At 56.8% G+C, this 26035-nt stretch overlaps 1 protein-coding gene across 1 annotated transcript; it reads left to right on the forward strand.

Annotated features, from left to right (window-relative positions):
- Positions 1 to 482: 482 nt before the first annotated feature.
- CALM3 (calmodulin 3) lies at positions 483 to 10029 on the forward strand. The gene is made up of 6 exons (XM_075915030.2): positions 483 to 613; positions 7093 to 7123; positions 7373 to 7516; positions 7916 to 8022; positions 8115 to 8250; positions 8736 to 10029. The coding sequence occupies exons 1-6, from the start codon at positions 611 to 613 to the stop codon at positions 8762 to 8764; spliced, it is 450 nt and encodes a 149-aa protein (XP_075771145.1). The 5' UTR covers positions 483 to 610; the 3' UTR covers positions 8765 to 10029.
- The last annotated feature ends 16006 nt before the right edge of the window (positions 10030 to 26035 follow it).

Raw genomic sequence — 26035 nt, forward strand, 5'->3', positions numbered from 1 at the left:
GTGTCATGTGATCTCCTGGGCTCCGCCCACTCCCTGGGTCGGTCCATATGCCCGCTGGGGAGGGTTGCTCCGGGCTGTTCCATTCTGGAAAAGGGAATGTCTCCGCCCTTCTCCTTCCCCCCCGCCTTAGCTGCACTGGTCTGGCTGGGCCCCGCCTGGCTCCGCTCCCCTTCCCGAGTCCCGCGCTTTGTTCCATCCCCCCCGCCAACCCCATAACATGGCTCGCTCCAATTTTTACGCATTGCAGGTGAGCAACGGCCAATCAGCGCCGCGCTCTCATCCCGCCGCGGCAGGCGGGCCAATGGGAAGGCGCTACACATGATCGACGTGACGAGATAGTGTTCCTGCGCGGAGAAAGAAAAGAGTCCCCGGGACGCGGCGTCACGGGTGGGCGGGGCCGAGGCGGCGGGCGCCACCCCCTTTCCCGTTCTGCCGCGGCGGGCCCGGGGGCGGGGCCAGGGCCGCGAGTGGCTGGCGGAGGGATCTCACGGCGGGGTGGTGAAAGAAGCGGTTCGCGAGTCCCGGCTGGTGCTTCCCTCCCTCCCTCCCCCAACCGCCGCTGCCGCCGCCTGGAGCCTCCTGCCGCCGCCGCCGCGAGCCGGACCCCGCCATGGTGAGGGGGGCGGGGGTGCAAGGAGGGGGGAGGGGTGGGGGGTTGGGGAATGGGGGTGCAAGGAGTGGGGGGGTTAGGGGATGAGGAGTTGGAAGGTGGGGGGTTAGGGAATGGGGGTGCAAGGAGGGGGAGGGGTGGGGAATGGGGGTGTAAGGAGTGGGGGGGTTAGGGGATGAGGAGTTGGAAGGTGGGGGGGTTAGGGAATGGGGGTGCAAGGAGGGGGGAGGGGTGGGGAATGGGGGTGTAAGGAGTGGGGGGTTAGGGGATGAGGAGTTGGAAGGTGGGGGGGTTAGGGAATGGGGTGCAAGGAGGGGGTGGGGTGGAAGGGGGGTTAGGGAGTGGGGAATGGGGGTGCAAGGAGGGGGTGGGGTGGAAGGGGGGTTAGGGAGTGGGGAATGGGGGTGCAAGGAGGGGGAGGGGTTAGGGGATGAGAGGTTGGAAGGTGGGGGTGGGGGATTGGAAGGTGGGAGGGGTTAGGGAATGGGAGGTGGGGGGGTTGGGGGTTGGGGGTTAGGGAATGGGGGCGCAAGGAGTGGGAGGGGGTGGGGTTGGGGAATGGGGGGTTGGGAGGTGGGGGGGTGGGTGAGGATATTGGGGAGCTCAAGGAGGAAGCAGTGAGGGTTTGTCTGCTGGAGATGTGGGTGCCAGTGGGTGTGGAGGGGGTCTAAGGTGATTGTAGGGGGGCCCTGAGAGTGTCAGTGGGGTGGGAGTTTTGAGCTTTCAGGCCTCCAGCCTCCCCCCCCAACTTCCTGTGTGGCAGGGAGGGTGACTTGGGGGGTTGGGCCCATTGAGTTAGGGGTTGGAAGCTGCAGAGAGAGGGAGTGGCTGCAGTGGGTTAGGCAAGAGGGGGTGGGTGGGTAGGCTGGGCTGTGTCGGGTGGGGTGTTGAGAAAGCTGGGTGTGTGCAGAGATGGAAGAGATGAAGGTGCAGGGTGTGGAGAGGCTGACAGGAGAGTTGCTGCCTGGGTGGGCGGCTCTCCAGGAGGGTTGTCACAAGGAGGCTGCAGGGGTGTGCTGGGGCTGTGAAGGGGGAAGATCTAGAGCTTTTGCAAAGGGTGGGTTGGTGTCTGGGATGCTAATGGGAAGGTGTGAAGGACAAGCTTGGGGGTCTAGATCTGTGCAGCTCAGGGATGCAGTGAGAGAGCTTTCACCCAGTGTCACTCTAGCTCGAGGGGGAAAGGGTTGGGGGGGGTGGCTTAGAGGTTTTGGGGACCTTAGCTGGAGCCTATGAAGCTAGAAGAGCTTGGGGGTGTGGGGAGAGTGAAAGGCCTGGAGCAATTGGCGATCTAAGGGTTTGCAGTAAAGTGTGAATGGGGTTTGGGATTTAGGAACTAAGGATTGGGGGTGGTCATAGGGAAGAGATCTGGAGAAGATCAGACCTGGGGTGGGGAGAATTGAGGCCATCTAAGTATGTGTTAAGGTAGAGGCTTGATGGAGGAACTACCAGAGCTGAAGAAGTTGAGGCAGCTGTTGGGGTTGGCACTGTTGTCTGAGTGGGAGGGCCGTTGGCTTTGGGGTGTTCTCTGATATCTGGGGAGAGCTTGATGAGGTTGATGGAGAGGGTCTTGCTGAGTAAGTCCTGGAGATGGCTGGTGTGAGGGTGCAGGAAGATCTTGCTGAAGTTTTCGGGCTTGGTGGAGAGGGCCTTGTGAAGTGGAGGAGGGATCTCTGGGGTTAGGGGATGAGGGAACACCCTGGGGCTCTGTCCTGAGGGAACATGACCTTGGTGGGTGTTGGAGACTGGGCTTAGGTGTTTGGTAACTTAGGGCTTGCCAGGCTGGAACAGGCCAGGGGCTCCTGTAAGCTGCTCCCAACAATGGCCAGCACCAGCTGCTACAAAGCAGGGTACAAGAAACTAAGTCGGCAGGTACTAGGCGAGGGGAGCTTTGTTGGCAGTGGGAGTGCTGAGCAGAGAACCTGAAGCTGCAGAGGGTGATTCAGCATGAGTAAGGATCAGAGCTAGGCTGAGGAGAGAGTTCTACATTGGTGGGATCTAGGAGCAGGCACCCAGGGGAAACCCAGGGAGCAGGCACCCAGGTGGACATGAGGAAGTGGAGGCTCATTTGGAGAGGAGGATGGTTAGGAGCTTGAATTCCTGCTGGGCAGCAGATCCTGGTACTTTCTACATGCCAGCATTGAGCTCTGGCCTTTGGTCTTTTGCTCTGTGAGGATACAGGCCCTGGCAGGATCCGAAAAGTGAAGAGAAGGGCCATGCTGGGTCAGATGAGCAGTCCCTCTGCCTATTGTACTGTCTGACAGTGGCCAGGGCCAGGTGCTCTGGGGGAATGAATGGAACACTGCAATTCCTGAGTAGGGATGTAAAATCCCATTGAAAATGGTTAACTGGCCCATCACTCTGCAGGCATGACAGGCCCAGCTGGGCCCAGGCCAGGTGCTGGTTACCCTGTTACTGAGTGATCATCCCAGTTTCTAGCAGTCAGCGGCTTAGAGACACCCCCCTGTCCCCCCCCCGAGTATGTGGTTGCGTTCCTGCTCACTTGGCTAATAGGTCCATCAATGGCTATCTTCCATAACTCATCTCGTTCTCTTTTCAAGTTGTTACATTTTTGGCCTTCATCACCCCCAAGCAATGAGTTCCACAGATTGTCTGTGCTGCCTATTAATGTCATTGGGTGACCCCTAGTTCTTGGTATGCAAAGGGATAACTAGCACTTTTTTGTCACTTTCTCCACACTCCTCCTCCTCCCGTCCCTTTTCCCAGTTGTCTTAACCGTCCCTCGTGTGGAAGCTGTTACATATATTTAATTGGTTTTGTTGCCCATCTCTGTACCTTTTTCCAATTCGAATATCTTTTTTGAGATGGGGCGACCTATACACCATGTTCCAGGTGTGGGCATATCATGGCTTTTTATAGTGGTGTTAGATTTACTGTTATCTATCCCTTTCCTAATAGTTCTTACATTGTTTGCTTTTTTGACGGCTGCTGCGTGTTGAGTGAATGTTTTCAGAGAACTATCCACATGACACCACAGTTTTGAGTGGTAACAGCTAATTTAGACCCCATCATTTTGTATGTAGTTAGGATTCTGTGCATTATATGCATTGCTTTGCATTCATCAGCCTTGCATTTCAGCTGCCACTTTCTTGCCCAGTCCTCCAGTTTTGTGAAATCCCTTTGTCTCTCTGCAGTCTGCTTTGGACCTAACTCTCAAGTAATTTTGTATCCTCTGCAGACTTTGCCACCTTTGGTCATCCCCTTTTTTCGGATCCTTTTTCATTGTTGAACAACTCTGATCCTAGTACAGACCCTCAGGGGACATAACTATTTACTTCTGCTTTCAGAATGGAGAGACTTTTTTTTCGTCTTTTAACCAGTTACTGATCCACAGAAGACTTCCCCTCTTATACTGAGAGCTTGTTTTGCTGCTTCAGAGCATTTAGGGCAAAGACTTTCAGAAAGTCCATGTGCATTGAATCTATTGGATCACTCCTGTCTACATGTGTGTTGACCCCCTCAATAGATCCAGGAAGCATCATTTCCCTTTACAAAAGTAGCGTTGACTGATCAACACTGGAGATCCCCATTGGAGATCATTGAATCAGACAGTGCTAGAACTGGGAGGGACCTCAAGAGATCATTAAGTCCAGCCCCCTGCCCTTGTGGCAGGACCAAGCACCGTCTAGATCAGTGTTTCTCAATCTTTTTTATAAAGTACCCCTTTTTCAAAAAATAAGTACCCCAGTACCTACAGTTTTCAGACACAACGTTTTTTTTACATTTTTTTTTTCTACCATTGCAACACATTTGTTTAAACAACTTAATCGTGGGTGGGCGATTATTATTTTTGTACTTTTTACACCCAAAAATTTCAAGTGCCGTAAAACTTAAAACAAATGAAGTTTTCTCCAAGTTTCAGTTGTGTTGACATTACCCCCCCCCCCCAGACTTCTCTTGAGTACCCCAAGGGTACCAACTTGCTTTTAAATATCTCTAGTGATGGAGATTCTACAACCCCCCTAGGCAATTTATTCCAGTGCTTAACCACCCTGACAGTGTTTCTTCTCCCCCCCCCCCCCCCAAGTCCAACCTAAACCCCTCTTGCTGCAATTTAAGCCCATTGCTTCTTGGCCTGGTCTAGCCTCTGAGGTAATGGAGAACAATTCTACACACACACACACACACACACACACCCATTATGCCCTTTTAGAGACCTGAAAACTATCATGTCCCCTCTCAACCGTCTCTTTTCCAAGCAAAACAATCCCAGTTCCTTCAGCCTTCCCTCATAGCTCATGTTCTCTAGACCTTTCATCATTTTTGTTGCTCTTCTCTGAACCTTCTCCAATTTCTCCGTCTTCCTTAAAATGTGGTGCCCAGAATTGGATACGAGACTCCATTGATGCCTGATCAGCGCAGAGCGGGAGAATGACTTCTTGTCTTGCTTGCAACACTCCTGTTAATGCAGGCTCTCGTCTTTTCCTTGATACCCTCCAAATTCTCCAGCCTCTCCCTCTGCAGCTGGGCAGAGAGCTGCCTCCAGTGCTGGGGAGCTGTGTAAATGACCTCTCATCTCCGTGAACGAAGATACCTCATTCACATCCAGCCCTGCAAACTACCATCAGCTCTGGGGACAGGTAGCTGCCTTTCCCCATCTCAATTGACTGATCAATATTCCTGCCTAATAAATGCATCTTTGTTCATTCTCTCCTTAATAATCTGTTTCTAGAGCACCTTTCACCTGAGCGGTCTAGGAGGGTCCTGCAAGATGTACCACTGGGATGGGTCAGGCTAGGACCATAAGAACTCTATCCTACTGAAACCGCAGGGGAGTTGGGGAGGCCTAATGGATCTGCCCAAGTCAGAATCGTCTGGGATGTAGGGGCTAGTACGCAGTCTTTTGGGGAAATGCCTTGGGATCATTTAATGCCTGTAAGGACATTGGTGTCACTGCCTCAGCTGAAGATACCTTTGCCCACCTGGTGCCTGAAGTCTCCATCACTGCTTTGTGCCTTCCCATCCCTCAGGGGGCTCCCCCCAGCCTGACACTGCTTTTGGGTCAAGATCTGACAGAAGGTCAGTCTGAGGTTGGGTGGCTGCAGAACCCAGTCTCAGCCAGAGAGCAAAGGTGAAAATGACACCTGCCCTCGTGGGCTCATGCCAGCCCGTCCCAAAACCAGCTGGGGCTGGTGAGAGATTGGAGCCACTTGGTCCTGTAGCTGGTTCTCTGCCTCACGAATTGGTCCCCTTATTGGACCCTCTGTTGGGAGCTGACCTCACCCCCATCACCGTCTATGGCTGAGAACTTCATTGGGTCTCCCTTCACTCGCTTTGAGAATTGTTCTGTGGGCTTGAGTTCACCCTGGCTGGCTGGGGCTCTGTTGCTTTTCTCGTGGCGCTGCTCCACAAACGCTGCACTGGGGCTTTCTGTGGAGCTGGGCACTGCTGTCCCGAGGGACGCACAGCCGCTAGGGCCTATGCGGGGCTATTCATTTGATGCCGAAGTCATGCGGCTATTACAGGGACGGGCTGCAAGAATTGTCTGATTGCTGCTCTGCTCCAGCGTCCTTGGTTCCAGGGGTGAGCTCGCCTTTCACAGTGGAGCCTCCTCCCTTCACCATTCCTAGTTGCTTGCACGGGGTTGCCTCCTGGTGCGGCAGTTTCTAAACCTGCAGGCAAAGCTTTAGGTCCAGAGGGACCTGGGCTGAAGTCCTATTCAACCAGCCTTGTGACAGGCGCTGCTTCTACAAACCCTGCGTTGGGGGCTGCCGAGCTTTGGCGTTCTTAATCCCCATGCTGGCGCGTGTGCCTCAGCCCAGGGCTCCTTCGCAGGCTGCCTTCCTGCCGTGGCTGGCCAAGGCTCCCCAGCAGCGAGCTCACAGATGCTTGCAGCATTGGCTAACCTAGCTTGGCTGTTAATATAATACATGGCCCTGCCGAGATGCCTGCCTCCATGCGCTGTGAGCCCCACTGAGGCACATAGCGGCTCCAACTCCCACGGGGTGAGCAGCGAGCGCACGCCATGGGCAGTGGCTCTGAAAGGAGCCAAGCAGTCCCGGGACGCTGGCTGTATTGGCTGTGACAGTGGCTGGGGGGTTCAGCTGCCCCCTTGACTTCCATGCTGAGGCGTTGTAGCAGCTGACGTGCCCGCTTTTCGGGGATGGCTGGGTGATCCCGGTTTCTGTGGGGAGCTAGGGCTGCCCTTACCCTAGAGCCGTGCCCTGAGAGCAGGGGGTATCCCAGCCTCTGTTAGCAAGAGTCTGGGAGTGGGCGGGGAGGAGAGGAAGTCACTTGGTGATTGTTCTGTTCATTCCCTCTGGGGCACCTGCCATTGGCAGCGTGCTGGGCTGGCCTGAGGGCTGGCCTGGTGTGGCCGTTCTTGCTTTCACTGCTTGAAGCAGCGAGGCGGTCGCTGGACAGGCCTGGCAGGCCAGCACCCTTTGCCAAGAGCTGCCTGCTGGATTTGGTGACAACTGCCCATTTCCATGCCCTGCTGACTAACTTCTCTCTGCTCCTTCTAGGCCGACCAACTGACCGAGGAGCAGATAGCAGGTGAGTCCCAACCCGCGCGTGCCCCTCGGCCCTGGCTCAAATACTGCCAGCTTGGGTCTTGCCTTTTGTAGTCTTTCGCTGAGTTTGGGCTAACCGGCCTATGCCTGGGGCAGCCAGATCACACGGCCTCTTCCCCCCTCCCCCCAGCTGCCTCTAGCCATGTGGTTTTGACAGGGTGTGATTAGTGCGCTTGGAGTCACGGGCTTATCTTGCTGGAATCACTGACGCCTGGTGGCTTCCCCCTCGCAGAGTTCAAGGAGGCTTTCTCCCTCTTCGACAAGGATGGGGACGGCACCATCACCACCAAGGAGCTGGGGACGGTGATGAGGTCCCTGGGCCAGAACCCCACTGAAGCCGAGCTGCAGGACATGATCAACGAGGTGGACGCGGATGGTGAGCAGCCGAGGGCAGCCTGCTTGGCTGGGGCGGGTTGGCCAGGAGCAGCCCCCCCACACGGCGCTGTATGTGGCATCCCGGGCGCCCTGGCTTGTCCCGATTGGGCTCCATCGGCCTGTTCAGCCCAGCATTGGGCTCCGGTGTAGCACTTACCTCAGGGCTGGTGGCTCCAAGCCAGGCAGGGCCCATGCTGGCTGCTCGCAGCCGCTCTCAGGGACCTCAGGCACGTCGAGTGGTGCCGGTGCGAAGGCAGCCGCAGCAGAGAGGCCCAGGGGCCCGAACTCCTGCCTCACCCGCAGCCCGTCACCTGCGCTGTCCCTTGCACCGCCAGCTGCCGCCTCAGCGAATCGGTGTCCGGCCAGTCTCCTTCGCTGACCGGCGGCGATTGCTTTCCAGGGAACGGCACCATCGACTTCCCCGAGTTCCTGACCATGATGGCGAGGAAGATGAAGGATACGGACAGCGAGGAAGAGATCAGGGAGGCATTCCGGGTCTTCGATAAGGTAAGCCCCCCTCTGGAGGGGCGAGGTGGGCTGTGTCGGAGGCGATCTTGCACTCGGCACTAACACCTCGCTCCATTGTCCCCACCTGGCAGGACGGGAACGGCTACATCAGCGCGGCTGAGCTGCGCCACGTGATGACGAACCTGGGCGAGAAGCTGACCGATGAGGAGGTAGACGAGATGATTCGGGAGGCCGACATCGATGGGGACGGGCAGGTCAATTACGAAGGTGAGTCAGCGCATAGCCAGCTGCCAGGGTGGTGTGTTCACGGGAGTCCCCCAGAGTGGAGCGCCCTTGACCTGACCAGGCCATAGGTGGTATGGTCCTGCCCCCTGAAAAGTGCCCCCGGAGGCTGGTAATTCCCACACTTGTGCTAGCGGGATGTTGAGATTCTTGTAGTGCTCAGCTGCTGAGTCCCTCCTCAGAGGTGGCTGCATTTCTGCATTGGGTGAAGGTGGCAGAGACCCAGAGTGCTGGGTGCTAGTCTCAGCTCAGCCACTGGGCACTTGGCTGTTTCTCCTCATGCCTGTCTACAGACTCTCCCGGTTTGAGAGACTGGCCAAGATGGGTACCCCGCCCCTTGTACCTATGCGACACTTCGCTCTGAGCACGGGCCCTTTGGGGATGTCAATGGGCTGGGCCCCCCATCCTGGGGAAAGGCGCAGTGGGGCTGCAATCCTGCCTCACTCCTTTACCCCGTGTGTCTCTTGCAGAGTTCGTGCAGATGATGACCGCAAAGTGAAGGATCCGGGACGGGCGGCTGGCGATGCCCTTTCTCCTTCAGTACTTTTCTCCAACACTCTCTCTCTACTTAAGTAACCTGGTTCTTTCAGCAAACTCCAATCGGCTGTGGAATAAATCTGATGAAACCACAACAAATTAACTTTCCCAAACTGCATGATTGTGCCCTGTCCCCTCAGCCCCTTTCCTTCTATTCTCGTCCCCGTCCTCCCCTCGCCCAACCCCCTGGAAGTCTCAGCCTTGCAGATGTGTTTTGTTCCTGGGGGTTTTTGTTCTGCAGCCGGGGCTGGCCGGTGTCCCAGCACGCCGATTTCGCTATCCACGCGTCTGCGCGGAAAGAGCAAACTTTAACCGTGTTGCATGCGTCTGGCACTGTGGGTCTATGCATTCACCCCGCGGCCTCAGCGTCTCGCCCCTGGAAACGGCGGGGGGGCAGCAGGAAGGAAAGCCTCTTGTCTGGTCGGCGAATGATCCCAAGGCATGGTGAGAGGGGGTTGCAGAGACCTTGTCACGCCATCCGGGGAAAGACGGGGGAGGGTCTGAACAGCCTCCCCCAAAAAAACCCTTACATAGAAATTGGCTCTTGACACCTGATCCTAAAACCAGGACTAGTTTCTCCCTGATCGTAGCCCTGTACAAACTGTAAATGTCCATGCGATGATTCCTAAGCAACATCCAACGCTCAGAGCTGCTGTGTAAATACTGGTGCTAACCCATCCAGTCCCCGCCCTGCGCAAGGCATGGCTGCTTTTTGACTGGCAAGAGCTAGCGGGCGGGAGGGGATTGTCAGAGCCCTGCGGTGAGTGGCCGTTGGCCAGGTGGGCGTCACCAGCGCTGCTGTTTTTACCTTGTGACCTGCCTTTGCTTTCTTGATGTCTGTGCTCTTGTTGCAAAGCCCCCCCCCCCCCCCCGCCCCCCCCTCTTCCCCTTGCCTGGCCAACCTGCTGCGGAGAGCATGAGCCGTCAACTTGCTTCTCTCATTTTTAATTTTGTAAGTTTGGGGAAGGGGCAGGGTGCTCAGAAAAAAAGGAGATTTTTTTTTTTCCCCCTGGAAAGCTGGCGCTTTTGTGTGCCCTGTGGCAGAACCGGTGGCTGGCGGTGCCCCTCTTGGCCCCCGGCTGTGAGCAGTAGCGGGCGGAAGGAGAAAGCCAGGGTGCGGGACTGGTGGGAGCGAGGCTGTCTGAAAGCGGGCGGTGTTGTGTTCAGTTCAAGCTGTGAAAATAAAACTATATCAATGTTTTCCAATAAAATACAGTGACTACCTGATGCTGCTGAGTCATGTCTCCGTCTCTTCCCCCTGCCCTCAACCCCATCTTCCCTCCGAGGTCTAGATCTCTTCCGCTTCTCTCCTGGCAGCCTGTCCCAGCTGGCGAGCTAGGAAAGCAGATGCCAGTGTCAGAGCTGAGGCCTGACCCACCGAAGTGGCTCTTCTAGGCCTGGGACTCTGGGCCAAAGGTGTCAAAGACGTGAGTCAGATTTTACCTGAGGCTCCAAGTACAGAGTGAGTCCGAAGTGGGAAAGGGGCCTTGGCGGGTGCCTCCTTTCTGCTCTGGGGTGAGCAAACCTGCTCCGAGCAGCCACCTTGTATTTCTCTTCTCACATGCTTCGCTGCTGCTTTAAAACTGCCCGTTCATGGCCAGACAGCTGCTGTGTTCCCTGCACTGCCCCTAATCCCATTAGGCCAGGTCCCCATCTGATCAGGGTGCCAGGGGCTTGTTTGCTGAGGGCAGCTTCTCTTCTCTCTCCCCCCTGGTTCTGGGGCGGTGGCTTTCAAAGATCATAGGTTACAGGCCCCTTTCCCAATCATATAGACTGAATCCCCTTGTGGCAATGCAGCATGGGCAGCACCCCACCCTGTCTCCGACCCCGGCTTTGCTTCCAGTTAGCAACAGCATCTGGGGCTTTTAAACAGGCTGAGGCCCTGGAGGAATGTTTGGGGGGGCTACAATTGGGGGCATTTCCTCAGTCAGCTGGCTCAAGTGAGTTGGGGGAAGGGGCTGGCCTGAACTGCCTGGCATTGTTGCTTTGTCCCCACCCCGGGTGAACGCTAACCCTCTAAATGCGGGGCCGCTGGGGGTTGTCTTATGTACCCCCTGCCGAGAGCAGGCTGCCCTTGCCTGGAAAAACTAGCTGCCGTGGGTCTGGCTGGGGGTGGGGGGCAAATCCCAGCTCCCATGAACTGCTGGGGGGGCTCCACTCCCCCTTTTGTCAAGTTAGACGGAGCTGTCCAGGCTGTTCCAAACTGGCGGGTGGTGGGTGGCCAAGACTGTCACCTCCCTGCCTCTGGGGTGGCAGGGGGGCGGAGGGGTGCCATGCCCTGCCAGCCTCCTGCGTATCCTCCCATCTCACCCAGCCCCTGCAGCCTGACTCCTGCTCCCTGCCCTCTGTGTCCAGCTTCATCTCGCTGGCATCTAACCCTTGGGCAGCGACCTTTGTGGGGGGCTGAGATGCCAGCTGCCCTTTTGGGAGACTGATTTCACTGCCCTGCTTCCCCCCCAGCTGCCTTGAAACCCACCGGGCCTACCAGCCCGCAGGACCAGCCTTAGAAGGGGGGGTTGTCCCTCTTTTCCCCTAAGCATCGTGGCCTGTGTGGCTCAGCCGGAGTTGATCCTAGATCTGCCCGCTGCTTCCCTCTGGCCTTGCCATCTAGGAGAACGGGTGCCTGGGCAGATCTGAAAGTGGGCTCTGTCCTGGGGGCTAGTAAAGGTGCAGCTACCACAGGCTGGCTTGTTTGCAAGGCACAAACCTGCCCTTTGGGGCACGGTCTCCCCTGGGGGCTGCCGGCCTCCCGCTGCCTCGGTCGTGTGCCAGCAGCAGAGCTGGGCTTACGGAGCAAACAGGGCTGTGCCCAAGAGCCAGAGACGGGGCCCCAGCTCTTAGGTCAGGCGAGGGGGAGACTTGGAGCTGGCCGGAGTGGGGTAGGGAGACCTCGCCCCTGGCCGGGGAGGCTTGGATCCAGCAGCTGGTTGCTTGGCGGCTGGCAGACACCCAGTGCCGCAGTTACAAGGGGAAGACACTGGAGGGAGGCAGCGACCACAGAGAGGGGCCCTGTTGGCGCAGGGCAGTGGACGACGCGGGTGCCCTCTGCTGCGGGCAGGGGGAGGTGGGAGGGGCCTTGCCAGGCAAAGGGCCCGGAGCCAGGGGCTGTCACGGGTCAGCCGAGCAGTGGCTCGGCAAAGGGGCATTTGGGAGCCAGGCTGGGGAGCACCCAGCAGCTGTGGGTCCTGCAAGCTGGGACCCCGCGACCGTGCCAGGGTTTGGCGCTTGAGTGCAGAAAGTCCCAGTCCCCACCCTCCCACCCAGCTGGATCAGACCCGGTGCCCCAGGAGGGGAAAGGCCCTGTATTGTCCCCCTCCCTCCCCCTGCCAACCCGGACTGGGATCTGCCCCACTGGCTCCCTAAGTTCCCCTCCCCCTTGCAGGTACAGAGCAGCCTGCCAGGCACTGGCTGCCCCCCCGCCCCCAGCACAGCAGGGAGCAGCCGGCCTGTGGTCCCCTCACCCCCCGCACTTTGTGGGCTCCAGGTGCCGGCACGTTTCGGGGCAGGAAGCGAACGCGAGGCCAGGGGAAGGGAACCCGGATGTTTCCAACAGCACCATTCCCAGAGCTGTGCGGTGGGGGAAGGGGAGGGGCCTGACCGCCCCAGCACAGCAATGGGGAAACTGAGGCACCAACCTGGGCAGCAGCGAGTCTACGGCAAAGCTGGGAATGGAACCCTGGAGTCCTGCCTCCCCCCCCCACGCTAGACCCCACTCCCCACCCAGAGCTGGGGCTACAGAGCAGGAATCCACCAAGCAAAGATGCAAGATTTCTGCCTCCCCCCTCCCCCCACGCTACAGAGAACTAGCCCTCCCCGGCCCCCCATTCCCAGCCCTGCCTAGCAGGCAGACTGTGTACCACCAGGATGCCTGGGTTCCAGCCCTCGCTCTGGAAGGGGAGTGGGGCCTAGCGGTTAAAGCAGAGGGTCCCGGGAGTCAGGACTCCTGGCTGTTCCCACTCTGCCTCCATCAAATCACCACCCCGTGCCTCAGTTTCCCTGTGTGATTGTAGATGTTGGTCCCTTGTGGTCAGCGCCACGGCCAGAGCGATGGGGGGGGAGGGTTGTTTGTGGCTAAAGGGACAGGCTGGTGGGGGCAAGAGGGCGAGCGCCTGCCCCGTGTCCTGCTTTCCCCCCGCTCAGCCCCTCCCGTGGTGGAAACATAAACAGCTGTCGTGCCCGGTATGGCAGAAATGCGCCAGCCACCAGACGAGAGCCAGGCCCAGGGCAGGTAGCGGCTGGAGGAGCTTTGCACACACGGCTCTGGGTGCCCCTCCCCGCCCCCCCCCCCACAGCCCCTGCCAGCCTGGCCCTGGGCTCCCCCAGCTCTGCCGGTGCCCACTCCAGCCCAGGCCCCTCCCTCCCCGCTGCTCCTTGCCTGCAGCCTCCCCCCTCCCACCCCCACACACAGTCCCCTCTCCCCACACAGTGCCCCCCCCGCCCCAGGCTGATGGCCGCACCGACTCGTCCCCCCCCCCGCTTGCCACGCAAGCCCGTGGCGATGGGCCGGGGGAAGGGATTTCACGGGACACGGTATCGAACGGCCCCCGTGCAGCCAGATTCCAGCTCCCCGGCTTTGCTGGTTCTGCCAAGAGCAGGCTCCGGCCGTCCCGTTCCGCGGGCAGGCTCCCAGCTTGGCCCAGACGCTGGCCTGGCCTGGTACGTTTCATACCCAGGCTCACGCTGACCTCTTCTCCAGCCTGCAGTGTACAGGGTGGGGACCCTCCCCCAGCATCCCAGCCTCCAGCCCAGATCTGATGGCCGAGCTAGCCAGCGGCACCTGCCCTCGGTTCCAAGGGCTGGGGGATCCGCCCCATCCCCCGGGCGCTGCCGAGTCCGCCGGCCGGATACCAGAGCCGGCTCAGCCCCGGGCCTCTTTCCCCCAAGGCGGATCCTCGCCGAGGCGGGCTCAGGCTGAAGGCAGCCAGGCCTAGTGGGCGGCGCCGCTCGCGAGGACGGCCGGTCACGCACAGAGAGGAGCGAGGCCTCGGCCGGGGCGGTTCCCCGCGGAGCCCTGCAGGGAGGCGGGTTTCCGGCTCCGCTCGCTCCGAAGGCCCGGAGCAGACGGGCTGCGAGGGGCCGAGCGACAGGCCGTGGTTACGAACAAAGCAGCTGTCTAGGGGGCACGACGCCCAGCGCACCGGCCTCCTGTCTGCAGCCGGAGCCCCAAGGGGCTTTTGAGCCCGGAGCCCCGGCCCCCTGCGCCGGGCAGCCCAGAGCTCGGCCCCCTCCCATGCTGGCGTCCCCCGTGGTGACGGCCTTGCCGCTGGCTTTAGGCAGCCTGCTAGAGACTCTGCACACACACACACAACTCTTTACACACGTACCTCTTTACACGGGTGCACACACACAACTCTTTACACACGTAGCTTTTTACACGGGTGCACGCACACAACTCTTTACACACGTACCTCTTTACACGGGTGCGCACACACAACTCTTTACACACCTACCTCTTTACACGGGTGCGCACATACAACTCTACACACGTACCTCTTTACACGGGTGCACACACACAACTCTTTACACACGTAGCTCTTTACACGGGTGCGCGCACACAACTCTTTACACACGTAGCTCTTTACACGGGTGCGCGCACACAACGCTTTACACACGTACCTCTTTACACGGGTGCGTGCACACAACTCTTTACACACGTACCTCTTTACACGGGTGCATGCACACAACTCTTTACACACGTACCTCTTTACATGTGCGTGCACGCACACAACTCTTTACACACGTGCCTCTTTACACGGGTGCACACACACAACTCTTTACACACGTACCTCTTTACACGGGTGCACACACACAACTCTTTACACACGTACCTCTTTACACGGGTGCACACACACAACTCTACACACGTACCTCTTTACACGGGTGCACACACACAACTCTTTACACACGTACCTCTTTACACGGGTGCATGCACACAACTCTTTACACACGTACCTCTTTACACGGGTGCACGCACACAACTCTTTACACACCTACCTCTTTACATGTGCGTGCACGCACACAACTCTTTACACACGTGCCTCTTTACACGGGTGCACACACACAACTCTTTACACACGTACCTCTTTACACGGGTGCACACACACAACTCTACACACGTACCTCTTTACACGGGTGCACACACACAACTCTTTACACACGTATCTCTTTACACGGGTGCGCGCACACAACTCTTTACACACGTATCTCTTTACACGGGTGCGCGCACACAACGCTTTACACACGTACCTCTTTACACGGGTGCGCACACACAACTCTTTACACACGTATCTCTTTACACGGGTGCGTGCACACAACTCTTTACACACGTACCTCTTTACACGGGTGCATGCACACAACTCTTTACACACGTACCTCTTTACATGTGCGTGCACGCACACAACTCTTTACACACGTACCTCTTTATACGGGTGCGCGCACACAACTCTTTACACACGTAACGCTTTACACGGGTGCGCACACACAACTCTTTACACACGTACCTCTTTACACGGGTGCGTGCACACAACTCTTTACACACGTACCTCTTTACACGGGTGCATGCACACAACTCTTTACACACGTACCTCTTTACACGGGTGCACGCACACAACTCTTTACACACGTACCTCTTTACATGTGCGTGCGCGCACACAACTCTTTACACACGTATCTCTTTACACGGGTGCGCACACACAACTCTTTACACAGGTACCGCTTTACACGTGCGTGCACGCACACAACTCTTTACGCACGTATCTCTTTACACGGGTGCACGCACACAACTCTTTACACACGTACCTCTTTACACGTGCATGCGCACACACAACTCTTTAAACACAAATCTTTACACGTGCACACACAACTCTTTACACATGTACCTCTTTAAACGTGCGCGCACACAACTCTTTGCACATGTAACTTTACACATGTGTGCGCACACACACACGCATAACTCTTTTATACATGCACACACACATGTAAATCTACACACACACACACGTGTAACTTTACACTTGCATGCACACATGTAACTCTTTACACGTGCATACACACATAACTTTACACGGGCACATACACACATAACACTTTAAACACACGTAATGCTTTACACATGCACACAGACAAGTCTTTACACACACATGTAACTGTACATGGGCGCGTGCATAACTCTTTACACGCACACGCTCACGTAACGCTTTACACACACAGAACACTTTACACACACACACTCATGTACTGCTTTATGCACACGCGCACAAGTAATGCTATACACACACCCCACACGTAAGTCTTGATATGCACACATAACGCTTTACATGTGTGTGCACACACGTAACTCTTTACACATGCACACACATAAGTCTCTCCACGCTGCCGGACACACCCAGTCTGCCCGTTTTCTGCGGAGCTCTCCAAGCGCCTTTTCGGAGAGCTGGTGGGACATCAGTGTGTTGAGTGCGTCAGGCTCACACTTTGGGGAAGGGGCTGTCTTTCCCTCCCGGCACGCGGGGCCCCGGCTGGGTTACGGTGCCTGTGCAGGGCGTAGGACAAAGGGGCTGTGATCTCGGCGGGGCTCTGTGCGCGTGGCGGGGCCACGAGGTGCTCCCGGAATAGCAGCAACGGAAACGTAAACAGGAAGGGCTGATGCAACCTGCTTGGAAAGGAGCATTCGGCTCCGAGCGGCCGCAGCAGCAACATCCGGGGCTGTCACGGCTCCAGCCTGTAACCGCACCGTCATTTCCCCCCTGCGCCTGGCCCTGGGGATAGCGCCTGGGGCTTTGCCTGGGGCGTCGCGCAGACAGCAACAGAGCCGGGCCCCTCCCAGCCAGTGTGAACGGACATCGCTCCATGGGAGTCAATGGGCAGATCCCAGCTGGGGTCAATGGGCTGTAGCTCCATGGGAGTCAATGGACAGATCCCAGCTGGTGTCAATGGGCTGTAGCTCCATGGGAGTCAATGGACAGATCCCAGCTGGTGTCAATGGGCTGTAGCTCCATGGGAGTCAATGGACAGATCCCAGCTGGGGTCAATGGGCTGTAGCTCCATGGGAGTCAATGGACAGATCCCAGCTGGGGTCAATGGGCTGTAGCTCCATGGGAGTCAATGGACAGATCCCAGCTGGGGTCAATGGGCCGTAGCTCCCTGGGAGTCAATGGACAGATCCCAGCTGGGGTCAATGGGCTGTAGCTCCATGGGAGTCAATGGGCTGTAGCTCCATGGGAGTCAATGGACAGATCCCAGCTGGGGTCAATGGGCTGTAGCTCCATGGGAGTCAATGGACAGATCCCAGCTGGGGTCAATGGGCCGTAGCTCCCTGGGAGTCAATGGGGCAGATCCCAGCTGGGGTCAATGGGCCGTAGCTCCCTGGGAGTCAATGGACAGATCCCAGCTGGGGTCAATGGTCCGTAGCTCCCTGGGAGTCAATGGACAGATCCCAGCTGGGGTCAATGGGCCGTAGCTCCCTGGGAGTCAATGGGGCAGATCCCAGCTGGGGTCAATGGTCCGTAGCTCCCTGGGAGTCAATGGACAGATCCCAGCTGGGGTCAATGGGCCGTAGCTCCCTGGGAGTCAATGGACAGATCCCAGATGGGGTCAATGGACCGTAGCTCCCTGGGAGTCAATGGACAGATCCCAGCTGGGGTCAATGGGCCGTAGCTCCCTGGGAGTCAATGGACAGATCCCAGATGGGGTCAATGGACCGTAGCTCCCTGGGAGTCAATGGACAGATCCCAGCTGGGGTCAATGGGCCGTAGTTCCATTGGAGTCAATGGACAGATCCCAGCTGGGGTCAATGGGCCGTAGCTCCATTGGAGTCAATGGGGCCAGATCCCAGCTGGGGTCAATGGGGCATCACCCCCTGGAGCTGCAGCTCCACTTCCCGGCTGACAATCTGCCCCCTGCATCGCACACTGCTGGGATCCCTCACTCCGGGCTGCCCCAGGCCTATGGGCCCCAAGGGAAGCATTTCTCTAGCTGGCGTCCCCTGGGTCCCCCGCGGCCAGAGGGGGCGGGTGGAAAAGCAGGACTCGGCAGCTGGGGGAGGGCGTCTGTCATGGGGAGGCACCCGGCACTGGGCTGTTCCTGCGGGGGCACGTGTGTGTGTGTCCGTGCACTGTGCAAAGTGCCCAGTGCCCACCCCGCTCTCTCCATAAACCCCCCCCCCCGGCCACCTCTTTCTCTCTCCCCTCTCTGCACCCAATGGGCACCCCCAACGCTGGGATCTGGATCAACCCATCCCCCCCGCACCCTGCTCTGTGGTTGAAGGGGGATGGATTCCTCCCTGCCATTCCCGCCAGGCCTTCCTATCCACCCACCTGCCCCACAGCCAGACCCGACCGACGCCCACAGCCTCCCGCGCACACGCTGCGGCCCTCCAGACCCGGCGTGGCCCTTCCGGCCAGGGGCTGGCTCCAGCGGGGAATCGGGGCTCAGGAAGAGCCCAGATGGCTGGGACACCGGCAAGGTGAGCCCTGGCGAGGCTGCCGTGCCCAGTGAGACCCATTGCAGTCCTCTTGTCGGACCCCCACATAACCCAGGCCAGAGACCAGCCCACAAGGAATTCCTGCTTGCTCCAGAGCCGGTGGTTTCGAAGAACCATCCAAGCGGGGTGTTAAAAAGGCCAGCGCTGGAGAATTCCCCACGGCCCTCAGGAAACCGCCCCCTGGTCAATTACCCTGCCCATCAAAAACTGGCCCCTTGTTTTTAGCTTTCGCCTTCCAGCTGCTGGGGCAGGTGGGGCCTTTCCCTGCGAGACCGGAGGGCCCGTTAGTCAGGGTCGGGTCCCCGCGTCGGTACCGACAGCCTGCGACCCAGTCGCCCTGTTGCCATCTCTTCGTTTTGCTAAATCGAGGGAGCTGCTGGAGTCCTGGCCCTGCAGGCAGGTTTTTCCTAGACCGTTAATCACTTGCGTGGCTCGCCTCTGCCGCTCCCCCCCCCCCCCCGCCATGTGCCTTCCAGACTTGTGGGCACCAGAACAGGACACAGGATTGCAGCTGGTGCTGATAACAGAGGGGAAATGCCCTCTCTGTGTCCAGCAGGAAAGCCCCGCTGGGTTCAGTGACATAGGGCCCTCTCTCGGGGAGACTCCAGCCACCCAGAGGGGCTTAGCCAGGACTCAGAGCAGTGGGTACTTGGCGGGAGCTACAGCAGCTGATCGTAGAGAGGAGCCCTTGTCAATGGGTGGAGGGAAAGTCAGCTGCAGTAATCCACCCTCACCAGCACCTGTGCTAAGGGAAAATCCCCATCTGCTGTTAGCACTATAGGGCTTATGACACACAGTTCTGAGTCATGTAGTAGAGGGCAATGGTATATAGTCTCTGCTTCCTGGACATTCTGCATCCTGCACCTCCCCCTGACTACTGCAGGGGTCACCGTATTTGATGCCTCCTCTCTGGCCCTAGAAGTCTGGTTCATTTCAGGAGTGAGGTTTGAACAACCTTTCCTTGTGATGAGGCATGGGAAGGGTGAACCCCTTCCTGGGGACAAGCCCCGGTTTAGGGTGCCAGGGAACAGCCCCAGGTGGTCTCCGGTCGGGGGCTGCGATTGGTGTTCACAGACTCATAGAATCCTAGAGCTGGAAGAGACGTCAGGAGGCATCAAGTCCAGCCCCTGCCCAAGGCAGGACCAACCCAACTCAATCAACCCAGCCAGGGCTTTGTCAAGCCGGGACTTAAACACCTCTAGGGATGGAGATTCCACCCCCTCCCTAGGGAACCCAGCCCAGCGCTTCCCCACCCGCCTAGGGAAAGAGTTTTTCCTAATCTCCAACCTAGACCTCCCCCACTGCAACTTGAGCCCATTGCTCCTCGTTCTGCATCTGTCACCACTGAGAACAGCCTCTCTCCATCCTCTTTGGAACCTCCCTTCAGGAAGTTGAAGGCTGCTCTCAAATCCCTCCTCACTCTTCTCTTCTGCAGACTAAACAAACCCAAATCCCTCAGCCTCTCCTCATAGGTCATGTGCTCCAGCCTCCTAAAAATTTTGGTTGCCCTCCGCTGGACCCTCTCCAATGCGTCCACATCCTTTTTGTAGTGGGGGGCCCAGAACTGGACACAATACTCCAGATGTGGCCTCACCAACGCCAAATAAAGGGGAATAATCACATCTCTAGATCTGCTGGCAATGCTCCTCTTAATGCCCCCTAATATGCCATTGGCCTTCCTGGCTACAAGGCCACCCTGTTGACTCATATCCAGCTTCTCATCCGCCGTAACCCCCAGGTCCTTTTCTGCTGAACTGCTGCTTAGCCAGTCGGTCCCCAGCCTGTACCAATGCTTGGGATTCTTCCGTCCCAAGGGCAGGACTCTGCACTTGTCCTTGTTAAACCTCATCAGATTTCTTTTGGCCCAATCCCCTAATCTGTCCAGGTCACTCTGGACCCCATCCCTGCCCTCGAGTGTATCTACCTCTCCCCCTAGCTTAGTGTCATCCTCAAATTTGCTGGGGGTGCAATCCATCCCCTCATCCAGGTCATTAATAAAGATGTTGAAGAAAACCAGTCCTAGAACTGATCCTTGGGGCACTCTGCTAGAAACCAACCGCCAACCTGACATTGAGCTGTTGATCACTACCCATTGGGCCCGACGGTCTAGCCAGCTTTCTATCCATTTTACAGTCCATTTATCCAATCCACAATCCCTTAACTCGCTGGCAAGAATATTGTGGGAGACCGGATCAAAAGCCTTGCTAAAGTCAAGGTCTATCACATCCACTGACTTTCCCACGTCCACAGAGCCAGTTACCTCATCATAGAAGCTAATCAGATTGGTCAGGCACGACTTGTCCTTCATGAATCCATGCTGACTATTCCTGATCACGTCCCCTCTTCCGAGTGCTTCAAACTGGATTCCTTGAGGATCCCCTCCATGATTTTTCTGGGGGCTGAAGTAAGGCTGACTGGTCTGTAGTTCCCTGGATTGTCCTAGAAGACGGGCACTACATTTGCCTTTTTCCAATCATCCGGGATCTCTCCCAATCTGCATGAATTTTCAAAGACATTTGCCAACTCCCTCAGTACCCTCGGATGCATTAAATCCGGGCCCATGGATTTGTGTGTGTTTAGCTTTTCTAAATAGTTCCTAACTTGTTCTTTCCCTACCAAGGGCTGCCCACGTCCTTCCCGTACTGCGTTGCCTAGTGCATTTGTCTGGGAGCTGACCTTGTCCATGAAGACAGAGGCAACTTCAGCTTTTCCTACATCATCTGTCACTAGATTACCTCCCTCATCCAGTAAAGGCCCCACAGCCTCTCTGTTAAAGACACGTGGCGAAGTTAAGACACAGGCGCCTTGATCTGCCTTCCTAATAATAGCTCCTTCGATTATTAACACGGAAAGAATGTCAGGTTCCACGTGCGTTCTCACCCGCATCCCTGGTCAGTTTCACTGTCTCCCTCTGATCAGCTTTCCTTTAAGGGAGCGGAATTCGGACACCCCCGATCACTAGCCGCTTGTGAAAATGATGCTCCCCTCCCGGCTCGGATTGTGCTGGTGCGGCACGGCAGGGCTCGCCACAGCTGTTCCCTGCCACAGGGCACCCGTGAGCACTCGGCCCAGGTTCCTGAGAATCGAAATGCTTTGGCCTCACTAACGTCATGAGGGTCAAGTACCGCTGGGGTCAGAGAGCCGTTCAACCTGGATCAGTGGCTTACAACCTATTTTTCATTTGCGGACAAATCGTCCGTGGACCCCCAGGGATCCCTGAACCACAGGGGAAAACCACTGGCCTGGCCCGGTGGTTATCCAGCCGGGGGCAGGGGTCTTCTGGGGGCACCCAGAGCGCTTCCCGCGAGTCCAACAACTCGCCTAGGGATTTGCCTGGTGTTTCAGCCATCCAAGGCCTTGTTTATACTGTGCTGTGTACTAGCCATGGAAATGTAAGTGCGCTATTTACATCTCCGGTGATTGATTTGATTGTTCTGGGGTAAAACAGGGAAAGTCAGATGCTCTCAGTAGCAGGGGGCAGGGACCCTGTTGACTGATTTTCTAAACAAGGCATTTCTGAGGGAGATCAAACCTGGGGGTGGGACGCAAGGCAAACCAGCTATTGGCCTAGATCGGGGTGGAGAACCTACGGCCTGGGGGCTGGATCTGGCCCCTGGCTTGCCTGGATCCGGCCCCCGAGGCTAAGGGTTCTCTCCCAGCATTGGTGCTCCAGCTCTGTGACACCTCCCGACCAGTTCCCACGTCCCCCTCTGCTCCTGTATCCTATCTCCTGCCTAGTCCCCTCACCCCCAGCCTGCTCCTGCACCCCCCCTCCCACCCCGCCTGCCCTCCCACTGCCAGCCTGCTCCTGCACCCCCTCCCACCCCCAGCCTGCTCCTGCACCCCCCTCCCACCCCACCTGCCCTCCCACCCCCAGCCTGCTCCTGCACCCCCCTCCCACCCCGCCTGCCCTCCCACTGCCAGCCTGCTCCTGCACCCCCTCCCACCCCCAGCCTGCTCCTGCACCCCCCTCCCACCCCACCTGCCCTCCCACCCCCAGCCTGCTCCTGCACCCCCCTCCCACCCCGCCTGCCCTCCCACTGCCAGCCTGCTCCTGCACCCCCTCCCACCCCCAGCCTGCTCCTGCACCCCCGTCCCACCCCGCCCTCCCACCCCCAGCCTGCTCCTGCACCCCCCTCCCACCCCACCTGCCCTCCCACCCCCAGCCTGCTCCTGCACCCCCCTCCCACCCCACCTGCCCTCCCACCCCCAGCCTGCTCCTGCACCCCCCTCCCACCCCCAGCCTGCTCCTGCACCCCCCTCCCACCCCGCCTGCCCTCCCACCCCCAGCCTGCTCCTGCAGCCCCCTCCCACCCTCAGCCTGCTCCTGCACCCCCTTCCCACCCCACCTGCCCTCCCACCCCCAGCCTGCTCCTGCACCCCCGTCCCACCCCGCCCTCCCACCCCCAGCCTGCTCCTGCACCCCCCCTCCCACCCCACCCGCCCTCCCAGTGCCAGCCTGCTCCTGCACCCCCCTCCCACCCCACCCGCCCTCCCACCCCTAGCCTGCTCCTGCACCCCCATCCCACCCCGTCCTGGGCAAAAAGCCGCCGTCCTGATAAACCAGGAGAAAAAATAGCATCAGGGCGAAGTGCGAATGATTTTTTTCCCAGAAATGTTGGCAAATTGAAAAGGTTGAAAACGATGCATGACTAGATTTGCTTCCGCATCCAGACAGGGCCGTTGTCGGAGCTCAATGAACAGCCCAAAACGACCCCTGTTCCGAAACGCAGCCCACTGGGACTTAAAAACTGCCCGTGACAGCTAATCCATCATGACCCTTGCGTCAGCAGTGAATTGCTCTCACCATTAAATCGTGACCCCGTTTTTCCAGCCTGAATGTGTCTAGCTTGCAGTGCCAGCTCTCAGCCCATGTTCGACCTGTGTCTGGCTATGTCTTGACTGCAGGCGTCTTTTGGAAAAAGCTGTTCCGGAAGAGAGCGTCCGGAAAAACTTCTTGCAAAAGACAGTGTCCACACTGAATAGCCACCAGAGCACGTGTGCCTTTCCCTCTTTCCTCTTCTTGCAAAAGAACTCCCTCTTCCCCGCCCACACATGCCTTTTTCGGAAAGAGCTCTTTCGGAAAAAGGCTTCTTCCTTGTAAAAAGAGGCTTACCAATGTCACAAAAACCCCTCTGTTCTTTCAATTTTCTTGCAGAAGAACGCAATTGCAGTGCGGACGTAACTCACGTTTTTCCAAAAAAACCTCGGGGTTACGTCTACACTGGCATGATTTTCCGGAAATGCTTTTAACGGAAAAGTTTTCCGTTAAAAGCATTTTCGGAAAAGCGCGTCTAGATTGGCAGGACGCTTTTCCGGAAAAGCATCCGTGGCCAATCTAGACACGCTCTTCCGCAAAAAAGCCCTGATCGTCATTTTCGCGATCAGGGCTTTTTTGCAGAAAACAGTACTGTGCTGTTTACACTGGTCCTTTTCCGGAACAATTTTCCGGAAAAAGACTTTTGCCCGAACGGGAGCAGCATAGTTTTTCCGGAAAAGCACTGATGATTTTACATGAGATCGTCAGTGCTTTTCCAGAAATTCAAGCGGCCAGTGTAGACAGCTGGCAAGTTTTTCTGGAAAAGCAGCTGATTTTCCGGAATAACTTGCCCGTGTAGACACAGCCCTGTAGCGCAGACATACCTGCTGCGAGACTGAAGAGCTTTGTCATTAATTATTTGTTCCTAGATAGGCACTGGGGGCCAAGTTACCCCTGACTTGACTTTTCAATGTATCAGTGGGTGTTCTGAATTGTGGTCCCCAGACCTGGATGCAGGATTCCACCAGCAACAAATACAGAGGTAAAATAATCTCTCTCCTTTTTCTGGAGGTTCCCGTTTATACAGAGATCTTGTTTGTTCTCCCGGCCACAGCGTCTCACTGGTTAAAATTAAATTAAATTAATGGAGATTGCCTATCTCCTAGAACTGGAAGGGACCTTGAAAGGTCATCAAGTCCAGTCCCCTGCCTTCATAGCAGGACCAACTACCACCTCTGATGAATTTTTGCCCCAAATGGCCTCTACAAGGATTGAACTCACAACCCTGGGTTTAGCAGGGCAATGCTCAAACCACTCCCCCCAAAATCATTCTGAGTCTCCCTACTTCCCTGGAGACCGTTCCTCATGCACTAAGTCCGGCCTTTGCTCCTTGACGTGCACCTTTGGCAATACAACCAAATACTGTTTGGCAAAGGCTGGAGAGGGATGGCAGGAGACAAATGTATTGATCATTGCCTTCGGTCCACCCGCTCTGGGGCACCTGGCACTAGCCACTGTGGGCAGACAGGATACTGGGCTAGATGGACCTTTGGTTTGACCCAGTACGGCCGTTCTTATGTTCTTATGGACATGCACAGCGCGTGCTTCACCCAGCTTTGCCAACGAGCTGGCGTTCTCATCCCTGTTTCCCGTGCCCCCCCATTCATGTGCCACCGGCAAACTGTATTGCTGGTCAGCTTTGGGCTCCAATGACTTGGCACCGTTAGATTTCGGCACCTGTTTTGAAACATTTTCTCATTAACACGCACAACCATTTGGCACCCAAAAGCCATTTAGAAGAGAAAAAATTAAAGCTCACTCTTCAAAAGCCCTCCAAATGGTATTTTTTCAGGCATATTTATTTGGCTTAACGAGGCCAGGGATTTTCTGACCAAAACCATTCAGCCGAATGACACAGCTTTGGCAAGACGTAAGTAATGAAACCGATCTTTCAGCCGACACAAACTGGCAGCGGTTTGGGCGGTGGGAAAAAAAGTAGCCAGAAGGGTTACGTCTAGGGAACTACACACCTGCTCTAGAGAGCTCCCGGCAGCTTCGGCAGTGTACTAGCTGGTGGGTGCCACCAAGCGTCCCACCTAATTCCTACGCCTCCAGGTCTAGGGGCGTTATGTGGCAGCCAGATGGCACGCCATTACGCTGGAACCCTGTTCCACTGTCCGGCCAGCAGGGGGCGATAAAGACACCCTGGCATTAAGATGGGTGTCACTGGCATGGTGGAATCGTTGCTGTATCATTTCTCCGGGTGGCTCCGGGCGCAGGGAGGTGGGGGTGAAAGCACCCCCCTCGGCCGGCCTAGTTTCTGCAGATCTCCATACTGTGTCTTGGGGGAGCCGGGCAAATTAGTCGAAACAATAATAAAGAATAAAATTGTGAGGCATGTAGAAGAACATAATTTGTTGGACAAAAGTCAACATGGTTTCTGTAAGGGGAAATCCTGTCTTACTAATCTATTAGAGTTCTTTGAAGGGGTTAACAAACATGCGGACAAGGGGGATCCAGTAGATATAGTATACTTGGATTTTCAGAAAGCCTTTGACAAGGTCCCTCACCAAAGGCTCTTGTGTAAATGACATGGCCATGGGATAAGAGGGAAGGTCCTTTCTTGGATTGAGAACTGGTTAAAAGACAGGAAACAAAGGGTAGGAATAAAGGGTAAATTTTCAGAGTGGAGAGGGGTAACTAGTGGTGTCCCCCAAGGGTCAGTCCTGGGACCAATCCTTTTCAACTTATTCATAAATGATCTGGAGAAAGGGGTAAGCAGTGAGGTGGTAAAGTTTGCAGATGATACCAAACTGTTTAGGATAGTCAAGACAGAAGCAGACTGTGAGGGACTCCAAGAAGATCTCACCAAACTGAGTGATTGGGCAACAAAATGGCAAATGAAATTTAATGTGGATAAGTGAAAGTAATGCACATTGGGAAAAATAACCCCAACTATACGTACAGTATGATGGGGGCTAATTTGGCTACAA

The sequence above is a fragment of the Pelodiscus sinensis genome, chromosome 18 (assembly GCF_052426305.1).
Source record: "Pelodiscus sinensis isolate ZL-2025 chromosome 18, ASM5242630v1, whole genome shotgun sequence".
In the NCBI taxonomy this organism is placed as follows: Eukaryota; Metazoa; Chordata; order Testudines; family Trionychidae; genus Pelodiscus; species Pelodiscus sinensis.